This window comes from Acartia tonsa, chromosome 9 (assembly GCF_053477335.1).
Source record: "Acartia tonsa isolate MP-2025a chromosome 9, ASM5347733v1, whole genome shotgun sequence".
Taxonomy (NCBI): Eukaryota; Metazoa; Arthropoda; class Copepoda; order Calanoida; family Acartiidae; genus Acartia; species Acartia tonsa.
The window spans coordinates 40,068,933-40,089,888 of record NC_137268.1 but is presented as its reverse complement, the minus strand read 5'-3'; the positions used below and the strand labels follow the sequence as shown (position 1 = coordinate 40,089,888).

The window sequence follows — 20,956 nt, the reverse complement described above, 5'->3', positions numbered from 1 at the left end:
TTAGGGATTAAGAGTCTAATAATTAGAAATAAGAAGGAACCCAATTAAAACTTTTATTTTCTTCTTTCTTATTTCTTTTGAAGAGGTTAAGAGAGAGGGAGAGAGAGCTACATTTTAAAAAGAGAATCTTCATTACAGCTAATTTTAAATGTTACAAAATTATAGATTCATCATTTTTATATAAACGAAATATTGTAAGACTCCTTTCAATTTAAAAATATTTGATAAATGACATTTTAATTATTCAAGTTTGTCCTATTTAAGCCTAAAGAATTTACATAACTCAGGAGAAAGTTAAAGGAATGTTGAATGTAAAAGCAGGAAGTAAAATTCACACAACCTCTCAACAAAAGTTAACAATTGTTGTGGCTTATGTTTATTTTAGTCTAGAGCATGTATATATATTTAATATACATGGATATGATGTACTTTCCATACTAAATTTCTTATAAGGGTTAATTATTTGCTACATTAAAGTTAAAGATTCATTAGCAATGAGCATCTAAGATTGGCAAGAAATTAATCCTTTAATTTCTAGACAAAGCAAAATTTTAAAATTTTCCTTTCAGCTAGTTACACAAAATACAATTTTAGTTTTAATATTTGCTGGTTTTTTTTTATGTAAAAAGTGGTATTAAGAATTAGGGGCAATAGGCAGAATTTAAGTATGTAACTTTACAAAATGTCAAACTTACTTTTATACCAATAAGCTAAAAATCATAATTATGAAAATTATTTTAGTTTCACTTTTTTCCCATATCTGCTAAAAGTATACTTTAATTTTTCCAAACAATTTGTTTAAGCCGGATGAGTTGACAATAGAAAGTGCCAGGGATCTAACTATATAAGACAATGGCCGATAATTTGATGCACATCCCCAATGATGATACATTGAAATAACCCCTCTTTAGATTAGTGGTTGAAACAATTGGACGCTCAACTTAATGAAGTAACCGATTAAAATTCAATCAAAGTCTCCGAAGTCTCTTAAAACATGGAAAGGTCAGACAGCTAACACCTGTAGGGTTCACCAGAATATTCGCTAGGTTGTTACGGTTATTCCTGATTTATTTTTCAGCATGTCTTCGAATCCTCTGGATTATAACTTTATCTCAGCCATACTGAAAAATTTTGTAAAGCATCGTATTACAGATAATTTCCCACAAATTTTAAAATAAGAATCATAGGATTGAAAACTAGTTCAGTTAGCCCGGACCTTTGGCCTCTTGGTGCTATGCTAACACAACTGGTTTTGATCTTAAAATTTTTTGTTTAATATCTGCGGAAAGCTGTCTCTAATGCGATAAGATAAATTACTATTCCCAGAAGAATTTAGTTTTTCACCATGAAAATTATGTTAAAAAGTCCAAATGATAGGTTTGTCAAAGTTATCAGAAATGTCGGAAATAACTTTTTTTATAATTTGGAATTTAACACTTTTTTTATTCTTTCAAAAAGTTGATTTAAAACATGAATATTTAAAAGGATGATGGCATCAATTTTCTTGCATTCCTCATAATTCATTTATTTTCTGCAGAAAAAATCAGCTGATATAAATATGTGAGTGTTTCTACAATTAGAAGAATTATACAATGTACATTAAACTAGCGGCTGAGCCCCTAGCATTTAGGAGCTTCATAAAATTAATAGGGAAAGCAAAATTATAGCTTAAAATTAAATAGCCCTAAACCATCTAGGGCCTACGTGAATCTTCTATAAAAGAGAATAGTTATTAAAATCTTGATGTAGATAAAAAAAACATATTATGATAATGAAATAGCATAAGAAAACTTTTTATAATTAAACATAGTGCCAAACTTCTGACAATGTTATAGTATTATTATAGTTAAAATATTTCAAGATACTTTAACTTGCTTTAAACTTTTTTTTGCTATTTTGTATAAGCGCTTTTGTATGCCCAGGTGTTTAGTTAGTATGGGATGACCGGCCGGCCAATTCAAATATTTATACAACAAATAATATGCATCAAATATTTTCATTTAGACTATGTTTTTATTAATGAAAAACTCTAAGTTTTAAAGCTTTTAAAAAGAGTTCTAAAAATTTCCATTTATGCCACAAAAATGTTTTTATAAAACCAAAAGCAATTATTCCTTTATTGAAATCAGATATTTTAATACTATTGTTGATAGAAATATTATTTCTAATTTAAAAGGTTTCACTGATAGTATATTTCAATTTTGAGAATATTTGGAAATATCAATTTATTTAAGTATTTTTATATTTATATAATATAAAAGTACATTTGAAACAGAATTTGTATTCATGCTACCTTTGAATGAAAATAGACAATTTTAAGGTGTTTTTCCAAAACTGTTAAAATTTTAATTGATTTTGTTTTTAAACTTAAGTCAATCTAATGATTAAAATGTTATATTGTTTTACTTTAAGTAAATAAGTAAAAATACTCAGGTTAGTTAATTATCAAATCACAATTTCCAATTTATTGCAAGTGGAATTGAACATGCATATATTTACCTAATTTTTGTATGTGCAGCAAAGAAGATAGGTAAAAAGGGGAAGCATTGATATGCAATGTTTTTAAAAGCGAAGCTTTTCTATAATTAGGGTCGGTCCGTCCGTCCGTACGTCCGTCCGTCCGTCACGGATAGCTTTTTTCGTTAATTTAGACATGTTAGAATTGTCCTATCGATTTCAAATTTTGCATGGTGATTCCTTTAGTAGTTAGGTACGATTTAGAAAGCGTAGCAACTCTATAATCATTACCAAAATGTATGTACGTCCATTTCAAACATGTTGATTTTTTTACTTTTTTTAAATAGCTTTTTTCGTTAATTTAGGCATGTTAGAATTGTCCTATCGATTTCAAATTTTGCATGGTGATTCCTGTAATAGTTAGGTACGATTTAGAAAGCGTAGCAACTCTATAATCATTACCAGAATGTCCGTACGTCCATCTTAAACATGTTGATTTTTTTACATTTTTAACAACAAATTTGTATGTGACCTAATTATCCGATTGGTCTGATTTTTGGTATACTGATTCCTGGGACATTAAAGTACAATATTATAAGCGAAGCAACTCTATAATCAAGTCCTAAAAATTTAAGTATGTCCATAATCATTATCCTGTATCAAGCAGTTTTTCTACAAATTTACTTACAATTTTGCTTTGACTCTTATATATTCGCATTCTGATTATTCAGTTCTGACATTATACAAGTGTTAATGTCCGTTTGTCCTACCGTTTCAGAGCTTCGCTTTTATGGATGTTGTCATCCTTGTTTTTAAGAGAGTTGGGAAGGGGAATAGGTGGTGTCTGCAATACAATTTTGCAAAGAGGAAGTTTTAATTGGCGAAAGGGAGAAAAAATGGAAATGTGTGAGTGGGGAGTTTAGAATTGTTATTGTACTTGAGGATGAAGGGGGGGGGGGGGTGTCCAATGAGGGATTATGGGGACAAGGGGGATTCCCAGCAAACTTTTTACAACAAATAATGATAATTCAGGAAAGCTGTGGGAATGCAAATCTTGAAGTGGAAAGGATTTCATAAAAAAATATCAAGAGGGAAAAAAGAGATAAAATAAAAAGAGAAGTGGGAGAAATATATGATTTTTGGGAATTTGACATAAAGAATGTGTGTAATAATCTAGTAATTGAACTAATAGCCTCTAAAAATCAAATATATTTGATTTTAAAATCGATAAATAAGATTACAACGATTTTTTTAGCCATTAATTGTTGTTAGAATTAAACCTATAGCAGATTTGTTGTTTGTAATTTCATGCTTAATTTTTGGGATAGGTCAGGATCAAAAAAAATATAAAAAGGAAATAGCTTAATGAAATATTTTTTTCTGTATTGGCTCATTATTAAAATTTACCCTGCAAAAATGTAATTTTGGTGAAAAAGTTTAACCCTGTAGAAAATTCCAATTTTGTAAGATTTTAATCCCTTATCCCTGACTCAACCTAAGCTGACCCTGGGAAGCTTAAAGCATATCTCTTTTAATTGGATCTAATAATTCTGGACACACCATTTCAAAGAGATTTGTGTAAGAAATGAAAATATTTCATAGCGTGGGCTACTAAAATTAGATAAATGTTCTTAATGACTATGTATATTAATTTTAAAATTGCTGCTTTTGATAAAAAAAAACATATAATATTAAGTGCCATAAGGCATAAATCTCATTATACAGTTTTATACTACAAATATTTTTTTATACCTATGAAAATCTGAATGCTAGCTCCTTTTTAGAGTTTCTATCTTTCATCTCTATTGTATAAAAGAAAAGGGAAAGCTAAGCCGGGCGAGCGGACAGTATACACCTCCCAAAATACCCAGGAACCCACCCATTAACACCTACACTCCTATGAGCTTTAAAATCCCTCTTTTACTCCTCGGTGTTCCTATAAAAATGATTGAAAATTATTATTTCATAGCAAACTTAGGAAATTCAATTAGAAGACACTGAGTATTTAATTAGACTGATTCTATTCAAATATGAGATGAAATCAAATTTGCTATAATTTAATTTTGATCCTTGTGTATCCTCACTTACTCTCTCACACTTATCTGTCTCTCTTAGCAAAGTGGAAAGTCTTTTTTAGAATCTATCTTGCATTAGTTAAATGTAAATTAGTGCCTAGAAACTATACACTCATATTATGTGCAATTAAGTATTTGTACATGAATATATGTATATATGTTGTGATATGTAAAAAGTGAGGAAAATTGTTCTAAAGAAATAGTTTTCATATCTAAAGTGTTTATTCTGCATAATGTGCAATTAAAGATTGTTGGCATTCCTTAACTTTTAATTCAATTTCAGTGATTCTGTTCTTTTGGTGAAATAAGATTAGTGAATTGTTTAATTTTTTAAAAACTTGTTTTGTTTCCAAATCCATTATCATCTGTTTGTTTTTTAAAGAGAGGAAATATTTTATTTTATTTTTTACAATAGAAGCTCCAGCAATATTGTTTCCTTAAGGAAATTCAATAACCAATTTATTTTTTTCATATATTAGTAAGTGCAATTCCTTTCATAAAGGAAAAAATGATTAATGATAAAAATATGTTTTGAAGGCAACACTTTGCTTTGACATGTTTCAATTGTATTTCAGGGATCTAAAAGAATAAGACAATAGATGATAATTTGATATGTATCCATAAATTATAAAAATTACAATTAGAATTATGCGTTAGAAATTTTAGACACCTCAAGTTTAGAACTATCCAATAAAAGTTCGTTTTTTTTGAACTAACGAATAAGATAACGCAGTTGTAAGTGTCATTTAGAGACTAAGGTCCTCTTTCTCCCTGGTTGTAATATTTAAATTTTGAAGTTTAATTAGACTGTCATACATAGAGCAAATTAAAATAGCAAAACTCACATACAAAAATCACAGACATAAATTAGATTATATTTGTTGTTTTGATCCGCATGTAAGGAAATATAAGACATACACAACCTTTGAGAAAAAAGATAAGTTTTGCAATTTTCCATTGATTTACATTTTCCCCTCCCCCCTTTCCATCTTTCATAAAAGCTTTGTATATTTATTGTAGAGGGGGGGGGGGGGTACGGGGGGAGGTCTTTCATTAAATATGATTTTTTCACTTAATTTTAAAAAAAAATTTGACATACTCCATTTTTACATCAACAGTATGGAGTGTGAATTAAGGGCATGTTCAAAAATGGAAAATGTCAAAAATAAGAAAAAGTTTTTGTTGGCATTTTCATGGCTGTTAACTGTTGAGTTGCTTGTAAGGAGATGTCTAAGTATCAGTTTTTAATAAGGAAAAAGAATTTATTTTTGATAGTATAGGCTTTTTTTAAAAATTATATGTATTTGTTGTAACCCACGCCAAAAAGGGGTTAAAAACATATAAACTTGTGTCTTATCTATAACTTATTTACAAATGACACTTTCAAAGTTGAAAACTAAAATTGAAATTGAAATGAAAAGAATAGGTTTTTAAAGTAGAGTATGAATTAGTCTGTCTGTCCTGGCATACTTTTGCACAACAAACAGGCATAAGTGCAATGCATTTATTTTCATATTTCCTTACAATGGATTTATCAAAAATGGAAAAGTTTTTATATTATTCCGATGACGTGTCATCATAGCTTATTTCTATGATAATTAAGTAAAAATGTAACCAAAATATCAGTTCTTAGATATATTATGAAAAAAAAATTCATGAGTTTATCGATTATTTATATCTGTAGTAAAATATAACGAATATAAAAATGAATATTTCAGAATAATCTGTTAAAATAATGTTATCCTAATGTTAATATTAGAACCCCTAGCAGTGATTATAGATGAACTAAAGTATGGTGTTATCTCTTTGTCAAACATGACTTCTTGACAGCTCCTATATTCGGGCCAAAGGGGTGTAAAATATATATATGTGGATCCAAGAATCTTTTATTAATAATTCTTCAATCAGAAAGATAGGAATAAGCAATTTGAAGATTAATAAACATTCTTCATATATTTATAAGGCACATGTCAGCTTTTTGGGAGAATTTGATTTGATGTGATTATGCATTGGCATATAATAAATCATTTTTTAAACATTATCTTTTGTATACAGAATTCAATTATACTGAAAAAGTAGATTATAAAGTTTAATAGAATTAAATTGTTATTAAAAAAAAGTGCCACCATTTTTAAATTTTTTGTTGTATTAATGACTACATAGAAGTTAAACCAAAAAAACAAAATATTTCAATATTTTCACCTTTGAAAATTATATAGACGCGCTACTGGCATGAGCGGTCATGCCAGTAGCCCCGTCCTGTCCTGATAATCACCCACACACACATGTCTGTCCCACACAAGTCTCCAACTTTTATTAGGAAATTTACTACAAAGTCAAAACTCTTTTCCTGAACCTAAACCTAGAAGAAAAATCAAACTGAAATAGTATAATTTATATCTTATGAAATTTGAGCCTCCAAAAAGTATGAAACTGGACTTAAAGTGTTTGATGATTATCAAATATCATTTTTCATGGATATACTTTATTTCATACTAGCGGCTTCGCCCCTAGCCTCTAGGGGATTTGCCCCAAGAGGTGATAAAAAAATTAAGGCGAAATTCGTTAAAGGACCAAGGAAATCTTAAGAAAAAAAAAAAAAAATGGGGGGGGGGTTGTTTTTGGGGGGTTGGAGGTGTCCCACCCCCCAAGAAAATAGCTTAAAACCACCACAGGACCAATAGGTATATACCCTGAAGAGCAGAATCCGATCGGTTCAGTGGTTACCGAGATCTTAAGGGACAGACAGACAGACGGACAGACAGACCTCGTTCTACTTTGTATTATAGATTATCAAGTAAACATGAATGAGATAAACAAAAGTAAGAGTTGAAATATTTGAATTGTAAGTCATTGCAAAGAATTTATCATTTTATTATATGTTAACCTCTCAAAAATGCGGTAGTGTCTATTCTTAATAACTAAACTTTTAATTTGAAACAGCAAAGAATGTAAAAAAAAATGGATAAACAGATTTTTTTGCTTTCCGAAGATGCTTTATAAAGGTCCTGTTGTAGGCTATTTTTTTCGATAGGTTTAAACTAACTATAAAAATAGCCCCAAGGCTATAGGTAGAAAAGTAGCAAATTAAATTTTGAAATTAAAGAAGTTGGTTAATTTTATGCTTCTTTTGACTTTGACAAAAAAATAATATTTTTTTCTAAATTGGCTGTCTTGATATTTTTATCTAACATTGTGGTCTATCTGTCTGTGAAGGGCACTGTCATAAAAAAGAGTTGTTGTATGTTTATTTACTTCTGTTCTGACGTTTTGTTTAATAATGTAATTCATCCGCTCCTCTCTCTTTCTTCTTTTCTCTTTTTTTCTTTTACTTTAATTTTCTTGTTTTTGGCTTAGAAACAGACAAGGACAAACAAATCCAAGTAATAACTTAGGTTACTGTGAATGATATAGCAATAGATGATAAAAGTGGAGGTAGGTTGTGCTAGAATTACGTAAAGATGTGAGTTTTAAGGCTTAAAAACAGTAGTAGAACGATAATATTCACTAAATATGTGTATTCCTTATTGAATAGAACCATAGACAAAAAAAATTATATATTTATATTTAGTAAATATTATCGTTTTACTACTGTTTTTAAGCCTTAAAACTCACATCTTTACGGAACTTTAGCACAACCTACCTCTACTTTAATCCTTACCCTAATGTTAAAAATGCTAATTTTGAGAAGGGAGGGGGGACTCATTTAAATTATGTTTTGTTTACATTATACCAAGATAGTTGGATAATACTAATTGAGATGTAGCTGCACTAATTTAAATGTAATGTTAATCATATCTCGTGTTAAAATTAATTTTTGAGTAACTTAAAAAAGTACTCAGCAAATTCTGATAATTTCATATTCATTTCAAAATAAAAATATTCTAAACTCTAAATATTAACTAGTTTTAGGCAGATTTTATCGGCGGGGTTTAGTCATTAAGTCAAGAATGTAAACATCTTTTAATATTAAATTTTGAATAATATGTGAACACAAAATTTAATATTATTCAAGTTTGTTTAAGAATTTAAAAATGTAGATTATCTATTTTAAGTAATTTTAATTTTTGAAATACTAATAGTCCTCATTCATACCCTAAGTATATCATGGCTCTCAAATAAACCAGTTTTGATTGTGTAAATGTAAAATAGAAAATGGCTGCAAAACACAGAACAAGCGGATTCTCCTATCCTTGTCAAGGAGACAAGTTTGATAGGTAATTTTAGTTAAAAACTTGCCCACTAGGGGTTATTTTAGATTACTTTATTTTATGAACTTGATGTTATTTATGTAAATTCAGCGTGGCCATATTCTTCAGTATACTGAAAATCTTCAGTATTCTTCAGTATTTGGAAATTGGGGCTTCAGTATTTTCAGTAAATACTGAATATTCAGTATTTGAAAATTTTATTCAGTATTTTTCAGTTTTTGGAAATTTTCATGATTCAGTATTTTCATTATTTCTTAAATTCCAAAAAAATTTGCTTAAATAAGATGTTTATTTAAGTAGTTGATGTCAGATTTTTTTTGGCGCTTCGCGCCTCACTTTACTTTCCTTTGAATTACCCTATAACTTTGTACATTAATTTTGTTTTTATTTATGGTAATATACATTTTTTTTTCAATTTCATCTCAAATATAAATTTTTTAGATATTTGAGATGCTTTTATACAGTATTTTTTTTTGTCTATTAATAGAATGAATAATATAAGGTGAGTACTTTGCATGATTATTGAAGGTAAAGTTTTTTAGCATGCTCTTTACCATAGACGTCTAAGGGGGGGGGTAAAAGGGCGATTACCCCCCCCCCCCAAACGAATTTGGGGTCCCCAAAATTTTTTTCATTTTACCCCCCCCCCCTCCCCCCCCCCCACGGCACCCCCAACCATTTAGGAGGGGGTATTTACATCCCCCTAAACAATTTTGGGGGGGTAAATACCCCCCCCCCAAATAAAAAATCTCTTAACAAAGAAAATTTTTGCGCACTTCGCGCGCATTTTTAATACTAAATATTTAATAAAATTTAAATTACCTCTCCAAAAATTTTACCCCGGGAGTAAATTTTGGGGGGGGGGGTAAACAAAATTTACCACTGCCAACAGATTTCATGGGGGGTAATTACCCCCCCCCCCCAAACAAATTTTAAGTTTTGTAATCATTTAAAATATTTATCAGTCATTTTCTGCTTAATTGGTGCAAGAAAATCTAAGAGGCAAAATTAAAAGATCTTTAAAATATCCCACTAATAACAAAGCTATGATGATATGAAATTTTGAAATGAGGAATCATATAAAAAAAATACTTATTCAGTATTTGTATTTTTTTGTTCAGTATTTCAGTATTTTTTCTTATTTTAGGATTCAGTATTTTCAGTATTTCCTTTTTTTTCTTCAGTATCAGTATTTTTTTGGTTGTGGCCACACTGTAAATTTTCTTGTGTTACATAATTTAAAAGTTTTCAGTGAATGGTTTATTTTGTAAGATAATTAAGAAAAGAAAATATTTTTAATGAATTTAATTAGATTTTTCTCTCAAGAGTTTTTCATTGAACTCCATCTAGAAATCATCAAATTTATTAAAATATTTTCTTAACATTATAATCAACATTTACAAAGGGCATTTCTTTTTATATAATCCAAAATTATTCAAGTTGCGTGGAAATCGAAAATCACTTGGGGGGGGGGGGGAGGTGTAAAACCTTTAAAGGGGTGAAAAAGGGCGAAGAGGCATTCCACATTTCGAATTTACGGGGATGTGTCCTCCCCTCCATACCGCACTCCCATGGTTTCGATTAATTTCAGTAAAGATGGTGTAAAGTAATAATAACTATATTACCTATATAGTTAAGAAATATTATTTTGCAAGTTACCTTAATATTGTATTTATACTATCAATATATACCTATTATATATTTTTAATTATACAAATCCTATAGTACCTCATTATTTCTATTATATTATATATTCTTTTTATAGAAAAAAATATTTATCAATGTATAATATTTATCTTAGATTTATTTAAATAAGAATCATTAATTACTATGTGTCAATGACGAAATTTCTGTTTTAAAACATTTAACAAGGCAATTGGCTTTCCATAATATATAATCTTTTAAAAACCGGTTTCCGATATATAGCAAACTTTTTAGCGCCAAAACGCAGTACATTTCATTTCCCGCTAAATTTAAATTGCCCATGTTTCAGATGTGCCCAGCCACGAGCAGGAGGAGCTGTTTATCCGGAAGTTGCGCCAGTGTTGTGTCGGCTTCGACTTCATGGACCCCGTCGCAGATCTCAAGGGCAAGGAGATCAAACGAGCCACCCTAAATGAGGTATAACTATTTGTCGTATTTTGGTAATACTGATCATGCTGAAATGGATATTCCAATTATTCTGGCATAACTTGAAATATTTCTCTCCCCTTTATGGACGATGAAGAAAAATTACAAAAATTTCCATGTGATCACTATATAGGCATAATGATTTGGAAACCTATTCCCGTACGTGCAATATTACAATTGCTGCGCTGCGCCTAAATGTCATCATCCTTGAATTATTTTGATTAAACTGAAAATTAAAATACATCTTCACAATTACACACCCACTTTAATCTGGTTTTAAAATGAGCTTTCATAAAGTAATATGGAGCTTTTCAAGAATGCTTGCTTATAAACTGTGCTTCTTAGCATTAATATTTACCTACGCTTCAAACTTTTTTAAAGGTTCGACTAAGATTATAAGATTAATTTTTTAATACACAAATAAAAGATAAATCAAATCAAATGATAGTTATCTTTGTGGTGATTGTAAGAAAAAATTATTTTGAACATTAATTTTTTAAGTAAATAAAGTTATGATATTCGGTTTATATAAATATAACCTGTTCAAAATTCGAAGGCCTGCATGATAAAATGTAACTACACTTTCATATCAGTTTAAATACTTCTCCATATTTTAATCAATAAAACTTATAAATCACATAAATCCTAATTTTATTCTGTATGTTTTGTAATTCTTTATTTGATGAAACCCTACAACTTAATTTATTTTATACAAAATTAGCAATGAAATAAAATATTTTAGCAAAACTTCGTTTGCAAATATCAATTCCAAAAAAGCATAAAAATATTTGCTCAATTTAATGTTACACTTTGTTGTATTTGACTTTGATCAACCTATTTTAAAAAACTTTCTTACAACATGATAAATTCACTAAGTAAAAAAAAACTTTGATACTTCTTAGTTATTAATTGAATTATATTTCGGTGAACATTGCACCCTCTTCAGTCTAAATGACATAAATCATATTAATTTAATTTATATATTAAAAGATAAGTACCTAAAAATAAAGAAATTTAAAAAAATAAAGACAGAAAAAGTTGCTTGTAAAGGAAATAAACCTTGTAGCTTAGCTGGGTGTTAAATGTAAACTGATTTTACTGATTTTCACGGCTGCTTTTGAAGATTGACAGCTGAAATTTTCAGTGAATATTTATATGCAATATGCGCATCTAGTCTTTGGATTGTTTTGTCTGTCTGTCTGTCTATATGCTTAGAGTATTGCATATTCTCTTTTTACCTTTTGTTTTAAAAACTGAACATCTGTTCTTTGTCTCGCTTTGTCAGTTTGTCCATTTCATTCTTTTTTTTGTGTTTTACTACTCATGGATGTTGTCATCCATGTTTTGACTAAATACTCTTTTAGTGTGCTCTTATCAATTTGGTCTCTCTGCTTCTCTGTCGTCTGTGTGTGTGTGTGTGCATGTGTGTGATTGTGTTTGTGTTTGATATGACGTGATCAGCTGATTAGCATTTACACAATCACACATAATCATCAAGGTTATAGGAATCAGTAATCATTTTAAAAAATGTTAAAATGAATAATAAAATTCCATTTTTGGGGAGGGGGCATTTTTTTCTAGTGTTGATTTCTCTTTTGTGGTACCCTCCCCCAAAATAGTTATAAAACTTCCAAGGACTATGAGAAGCTACACTAAAGGAGAACCAAATCGGTTCAGTTGTTACAGAGATCCTTCAGTACACTCATACAGAAAACATCCTGTTACTTTTTTATCAGGATAAATAGGGTAATCTCAAAACTTAAAAACTACAAAACTAATCAAATTCTGAAATTTAAAGTAAAAGAATAACTGAACATTTAAAAAGTGTAGATTATTAATAAATGTATTTTGTCTTGAAGTGACGAGCGGACGTACATACTAAAATATATACACATACAGCACATCTATCAAACTCTATTCCAACTAACACAGACTATCAATCTTTGATGTTATATTTGCCAAATAAACTTACAAAGTTGAGAACCTATACAGAGGATTAAACACATCTCTTCTAGGTACTTTTTATATCAATCAGATATTTATTTCAGTTTATAACTTTATTTTATATTCTGTAAAGTACATTTCCATAATAAACAGTAGTTTAATGCTATTTGATTAGTAAAATAATTTTTAGTTTTTTTGGTGTTGCAGGAGATTTTTAGGATAGTTAATAGTTATTTCTCGCATCGTATTATAAACAGCTTTCCACGGATACAGAATTAGAAGATTAAAACGAGTTTTTTTAGCCCCGAGGTGCCGAAGGCCCGGGATAAAAAACTGGTTTTAATCTTATGATTGTACATTTTTATATTCGTAGAAGCTGGATATAATACGATGCTAGACATAGTTTTTTCGTATGGATGTGAACCGGTTCCTATCCACCGGATTCGAATGAATACGAGAAGAAAAAAAATTTGTAAGTAGATCAGGGAGGGAGGGGGTATTGGACTTTATATTACACTGGTACCCAAACTTCTACAAGAAAGTTATTTTATTCGTTGCCTCAAAAACTTATCTTGAATTATTACATGTTCAAATCTGTTAGTGTCCAAAATTTTTAACCAATAATTTTAATCTTCAGAAGGGTTAATTTTGTTCACCATTATTTGGGATGTAAATTAATTTATCACTCTTTGTCTCATCCAATAGGATCCCTGAAGTATACAGTGAAATAAAAATCTAATAGATATTTCAATTATTTAATAAATTTTGAATTATTAGAATAAAATTTTTAAAAATTGGTTGACTTTAATTACCTAATGAAATACAATTAAAGTAGGATTGAGGCGGATATGCGGCTGGATACCGTATATTGAAGCTATCCGGATTCCGAATAACCGGCTGATTTCCAATGCCGGATATCCGGTTTTCGGCCAAAAAAGTATCCAACCAAACCAAACCCTTAATTAAAGTACTCTTGCTGAGTTAGTAGCTTCACTCTTTTCAAAAAAAGGGTTAATAAGAGATTTAAATTGATGTGCTTGTAAAGCGTTATCAAGAATTATTACTTAACATGGCGTAATAATGTTCTTTATGAGGTTAAAGTATGTAACTTTATAAGCTAACAGTTTAAAATGATTGTTTCCTAGAAAAAATTGTATCATAAAATTCCTTTTTTCTACATGTTTACTACCACTTTATTTGTTTATTTTATGTTTAAAAATCATTACTTGTTGTTACTGAAGTACTTCTGGAAAAATTGACATTGTTAGGTGTTGAAAATTTTGTTTTAAAAATAACAAAGGGAGGAGAAGGTTGCGCTAAAAATCCGGAATCGAGTTTTAAGTTAAAAACAGTACTAGAACGATAAAATTTATGTTAACTTTGAAAAAAAAATGTCTATAGTTCTTTTCAATAAGAAATACACATGTTTAGTGAATATTATCGTTATACTACTATTTTTAAGCCTTAAAACTCACACTTTTACGGATTTTTTGCCCAACCTACTCCTCCCCTTATAATTTTGGTGACTTTAAACTTCCACAAACTCATTAGGGATAAGACAATGGACGATAAATTGTTGAACATCACTAATGATGATAATCAAAAGTACCCCTCCTGTAGATTAAATTATTGGTGAAATTCAATAAAAGTACCCAATTTTTTTTAGCCAACAAATACGATAAAATTGGGTACCAGTGTTAATTATAGTCCAATATCCCCTCCCTCCTTGACTGTGTATACTATTCCATTTACATGGTTCTTATCTCTGTTCTTGATTATAATCTGTAAATGTTGTATTCCTAATGTGTTTTTTCCTCTTACAACCCAGGCAGAGAATCAAGTATTATTAAAACAAAACTGAAAAAAAAACAATAAAAATGATTTTTTTTCATGCCCTTTGTTTCAGGGAGTTTAGTATCACTAAAGAAAAGATGTTTTAATCTCCAAGTTTATTTACTTAAAGGTTTTTCTTTGGGTTCAGTAAGGTAGGACACTTGCCATATTTCAGCCAGGTTAGGTAACAAAGAGTAAACTTGATCTGGTTAGGAATGAGTAGGGAGGGAGGGGACATTTGGCTGTTTATTACACCAGTACTCAATTTTTTATAATAACGTTTTCTTATTCGATGGTACAACAACTCTGGGGACTTTTATCGAATTTTGATTGGTTGGTTTATTAAGTTAAGCGTCCAAACGTTGCAACCACTAATTGTAATCTACAGAAGGTGTAATTTGTGTATTGTCACTGGGGATGCTTAACGAAATTTTCACATCAATTTAAATCACTAGGAATTAGAAAACTTTGGTCAAAAATAACATATTTTTTAACTCTTATTCTAATTTTTAGAATATTTCTTCCTTCTAGCTGCAACTTTGGAAGAATCACAATTAGGCCTCTCTTAGCTTCTGGTTAACTTAATAGAGTTACAAATTATAGAGTTGTATTATTTTCTTTGGTTGTCTCAAAAACTTACATGTTCAGACAAAACATTATTATAATCTTAAAGTAAAATACAAATGGAGTATTAATATGGATAAAACCATTAAGTTGATTTTTTAAAATGAAATTTGTAGTAAATCTGATAAACAATTTTATACATCACTTTATTGTCCTAAGTCTAATGGGTACCTAGACCCAGAGTAAAGGTAGAGGAAAGATAAGTTGTAGGATAGGGAATAATGATTGTACACACATGCTATGTAAATTAGCCTGGGAAAATATTGGTGCTATCTAAAAATAAAACATTTCTCCCGCATTTGTTTTCTCTTCAAACAAAAAAAAACTTTGAAAGTTTGTCGATTTTGAATAAAGTTTTAAATCATTTTATCACCAAAATTTGAAAATCAAACTTCCATAATTCTTATTTTTCCTTACTTCCCTTGGGTCATTTGTTTTGGGTTTAAAAGCTGCATATCTCTTTGGAAAAAAATATGTTAAATTGTACTTTTTTGTAACAAATAAAGGTTAAGATTCAATCCTTCGAAGAAATTTGATCTAAATGTAATTATTTGGACCACTATTCTCTCTGATTTATCTTAAATTGGTGTCAGTACAATCAGCTAAAATTAGTTCTACAACATGTAATGGTCACTTTGCTTCTATTAAACATGGATTTACTTTTTAATCTTTTTAGTGGGTATTCTTATAGTAAGTAACAGGATCTGTGTGTGTGTGTTCCGATAGATCTCGCTAATCACTAAACAGATATGATTCTTCTTTACAGGGTAGCTTATCATAGGTACATAACTATTTTGTTTGAGGGTACCACTACCCTCCCAAGAGAAAAAACCTTGAGAAAAATTATCCTCCACATTTTTTTTAACTTTATTACAAACTACAACTGAAAGTGTGGAGGGAGGCAACTATCCCACTTACCCCCTCAAGGGACCATAAGAGGTCTCTAGGGGCGTAGCTGTAAGTATCACTTTATTTCCCTGTATTCAAGAGGGGGGGAAGTTTTGACAAATTTGCGTAAACAGTGAGTATAGGCTTTATCTTTGGACTGAGAGGATAGGTTACTAGGGATAAAATCATTCTTATATGATATATTTTCCCAAGTTTTAAGATTTTTTGGATAGGCCTCCAGGTTCAGGAGCTGCAGGCCTCCAGGTGGTTTCTTGACAGGTAAAAACTGAAATCAAAATTTTTTCTTCAAAAGTTATAGGTCATTTTATATAACAAAATATGCATAATTGTTAATATTATTTACATATTTGAACAAAAAAGATGCATATTTTGTTTAATAAGTTGACCCCTACCTATAAAAAAAATATTTTTATTTTTACCTGTCCATCCAGAGACTACCAAATGGAGGCCTACAGCTCCTGAACCTGGAGGCCTGCAGCTCCTGAACCAGGAGGCCTATCAAAAAATCTTAAAACTTGGGAAAATTCATCATATAAGAATGATTTTATCTTTATTAACCTATCCTCTTAGTCCAAAGATAAAGCCTATACTCACTGTTTACGCAAATGTGTCAAAACTTCCCCCCCTCTTATTCCTAATACAAAATTGAAAAAATATATTTTAATAAATTTGTGTGATTTACTCGGCTGCTGTTTGAGATATGCTTCAGAAACTTTGTTTCAATGGATATAGAATACGGGGATTTATTTGCAGGAGAAAATTTATCGTCGATTTATGTTGCTAATATCGACCTTATTTTTTGGGTTAGTTTGTTCATTCAAGGGGAAATTGGGTACAGGGAGTGATATACATTTTTTAGCCATCTGTGAGTATCTCTTTATTGGAGTACTTGATAATCTGGTGTAGTCTATTAATAGCTACTTAGTCATAAGATTCCTTAAGAGAGATGGCCGGCCCTTCATTAGATGATCCCCCCCCCACACACTCCGAAGTAATTTACGGCCTACTGGTTTGTATTATAGTAGCTACACTCTGAACAAGGATGACAACATCCATAAAAGCGAAGCACTGAAACGGTAGGACAAACGGACATTAACACTTGTATAGTGTCTAAACTGAATTATCAGAATATAAAAGTATAAGAGTCGAAGCAAAATTGTAAGTAAATTTGTTGAAAAACTTCTTGATACAGAATAATGTTTATTGAGTTTATGGACATACTTACATTTTTAGGATTTGATTATAGAGTTGCTTTGCTTAAAATATTGTTCTTTGTTGTCCCAGGAATCAATATACCAAAAATCAGATCAAACGGATAATTAGATCACATAAAAATTTGCTGTTAAAAAATTAGAAAAATCAACATGTTTAAAATGGACGTACGGACATTCTGGTAATGATTATAGAGTTGCCACTCTTTCTAAATCGTACCTAACTACTACAGGAATCATCATGCAAAGTTTGAAATCGATAGGACAATTCTAACATGCCTAAACGAATAAAAGCTATCTATCTCGTACGGACGGACGGACGGACCGACCCTAATTATAGAAAAGCTTCGCTTTTTAAGATGTATAAAAAGAAAAATATAAAGAAGATTGTTAATCCTTATTTTGATAAAATGTTTGTAAACTTGAAGTTTCATGTTATAGAACTAACACACGTATAAACACAAACATACAAATATTATATATTGATTAATCTTGTATCTTATTTCATAATAGGAAATAAATTTATTATTATAGCTTGATAAACAGTTTTAAAACAGTAATTTGGAGAAAATGTTGAAACATTGTGAGTAAAAGTTTCTTTTTAACTCTTTTTAAAGTTGACACTTTATGACATCTTGATGTAAACAAAGCATTTGATTAAATATTAAAATTTTATTTGTGAGGTTTTCAACTAAATATAGCTCTGCAAGCTGTAAAAAACAAACATATTACAAATACGTTTTTGATTTCTAAATGCCATTATCTAGAAAATAAATGTAATGCACAAGTATAAATTCAGTAAAATCCAAACAACTATCTGGCCCAAGTGGTGGAGACTTTTGTCATCTGCTGGCTAATTGCCTTATGTTCTTTTGTAGGGACTCGGCTGTGTTTATATTTCCCACGCTATTAGCTGATTTTCATGACCCAATACAAAACACAGGGTTCACCACACCCATAGGGAAGAGTTACATATAGCTCGTGCACCCTCTATTCTTTTTTTTACTTTGATATCTCGGAAAAGATTTGATTATTTTTGCTATGCATTTGGTTTTAATTATGACAGAGGTAAAATATCTAATTAAACATTTTTACTCTCATATGTAACTGTTTTAAGTCAATTTTACAGTAAAATATTGTTTAAAATAAAATATAAGCGGTCAGGTTTCACATGTCTTTATATTATGACATCATGCTATTCAAAAGTTTTTAGTAAATAATGATGTCAACGTCTATATTTTATGAAATATCCTAAATAATATCATATTTGCAAGGTCTTTAGATAATCTACAATGAAATATCATAGTTTTTGAGATCCCTAGTTGCTGGGCTAGTCCCAAATTGTAAGTTTATTATTCATATGAATGGCCAAATAAGATGATTGATGCTTTGCTTCTTTTTTAACATAATCACCCTTTATGAAAAACTAACGGCTTTGCCCTTAGATCTAGAGGCTCTATAATGTATTTGAAGGTGTAGGAAAAATATCCTAAAACCATCCTAAGACTCAAATCTAAAAATGAAATAGCTTAAAACTACCACTTGATCTTTGTAAAGCTTTCCGAAATTGGATAACCCATCAGTTCAGTGGTTATTGAAATTTTGAACCACAGATAAATAAACTACTTACTACTTTATATAATAGGATTAATTTAATTTTTTGATTGGTCAACTTTTTAATTTAAAATATCATATAAATATTTGTTTTGAATATTTAACTTGTATAGCTGGTAATAACTAGAAGGAGATAGTTGTAAATTGTAGTATTTACTTAAACTTAGTATTTTGACAAAAAGAAAGCAAACTTTAATATGAAATAAGGATGACAACATATATTAAAGCTAAGATAGTAATTATAGAAATAGTAATTTACATGTATTAGGTAATTTTATAATGATTTTCTTGATATTTTTTATTTTGATATATTAAAAAAGAAAAATAAGAACTGATAGAACCCCTACCCACTCATTATTTTGAAATAAACTGAATATAAGGGGAAGGAGGGGAGAAGTTTTTCGTTTGTTTATTAATTTAGGTTAGGTTATATTGGTTGATGGGTAGCCCCGTAGGGTTAGTTCACCGCAAATATATGCTGTAAAGGGTTAGAACCCGAGTCCTGCATGAAAAAAAAACTACATCCTCTTATTTTCCATCTATTTGATAAATATGGCGTATGAAGGGAGGGGGGGGGGGGTGGTAAGTGCTCAACCGCAAACTTATAATCTAAACCCCCCAAAAAATATGTGAAACTCTTTGACAATAAAAATTGAGGAAAAAACTTCTCTGTACAAAAATAAAGTAGAATTATAAAATAACATAATTTCTTATCTTGCTCGCACCAGAATGTTTGTTTTAACTTTTTTTCAACATTTATCAGGATTAAATTATGTTAAAAATAAGTAAAATGTTTACACAAAAACTATGAAAACTAATTAATTATTGCAAAATAACATAATTTTTTTTCGTCACTTTGCGTCAAGTGCTAGTTTTTATAAATTAAAAGCAAAATGTATTCCGTGTATGTAGCTTGGAAAATGCAAAATGTACGTAATAATTTACGCTTTAAAAGTTTATAGGTTTATGTCAAAAGTTTTAAAGTTTGGAAGATTTTTTTTATAAAAAACGACAACATGCATGTACACTAAGATATATAAGTTTTCCGGAATTTTAATGTTAGGGGGAGATTTGAAATCTGCATCAAATTTTAAGGATTTTTTATAAAATTCTTTTTTGTATAATTCTTTATCTAAAAGCGGAAATGCATTTTAAGTTAATTAATTTTGACCAATAGGATAGGTGGATTTTAAACTACCTGCGCTCTAATTGGTTGAATGATGTACGCCATCCAATCAGAGCGCAGATTTTTTAAATCCACCAATCACAGATGCCAAAATTAATTAACTTAAATTGCATTTCCGCTTTTAGATAAAGAATTATAAAAAAAACGAATTTTATATAAAATCCTCAAAATTTGATGCAGATTTCAAATCTCCCCCTAACTTTAAAATTCCGGAAAACTTATATATCTTAATGTACACTAAGCTCAAAAAGGGACATATTTGAAGATATCCATCCAATATTCATTTCAAGAATATTGTGTTTTCTACTTTTATAAATACGTTCATTCTTTCGTTGGCTCATAAACTTTTGTACTTTTATTTAGCCTTAATTAGTTCAAATTAGCTGTGTCTAAACCTTTCCACCAATTTGGGATTGGGGGTATACATAAAGGGAAACGTAGGTTGCGGGTAAAATCCGTAACAGTGTGTTTTAAGGCTTAAAAATAGTAGTAGAACGATAATATTCACTAAATATGTGTATTTTTCATTGAAAAGAACTATAGACAAAAAAAAAATTTTTAAGTGAATATAAATTTTTATTGTTCTACTACTGTTTTTAACTTAAAACACACATGCTTTACGGATTTTACCCGCAACCTACCTTTCCCTCAATCATCCATAATCCTTTATTTTCCTTATAAAATACAAGTTCTTACTTTTCAGGTTTCATCAAAGATAATAATGTAAATAAATTAACTAAATACTAATATAGACGTCCAAGG

The 20,956-nt window shown here is 29.7% G+C and overlaps 1 protein-coding gene across 7 annotated transcripts in view; it reads left to right on the top strand.

The window, feature by feature from the left end:
- wdb (serine/threonine-protein phosphatase regulatory subunit widerborst) overlaps positions 1-20,956 on the top strand; it is a 66,647-nt gene that overhangs the window by 22,595 nt on the left and 23,096 nt on the right. For all 7 annotated transcript variants that reach the window (XR_013882724.1, XR_013882723.1, XR_013882725.1 and 4 more), the window contains exon 4: positions 10,737-10,864. Coding sequence is in view for 4 of the 7 variants with exons in the window: in XM_080172858.1 (XP_080028984.1) it covers positions 10,737-10,864 (128 nt within the window). In the remaining 3 variants the exon portion in view is untranslated. The remainder of the gene's footprint in view (positions 1-10,736; positions 10,865-20,956) is intronic.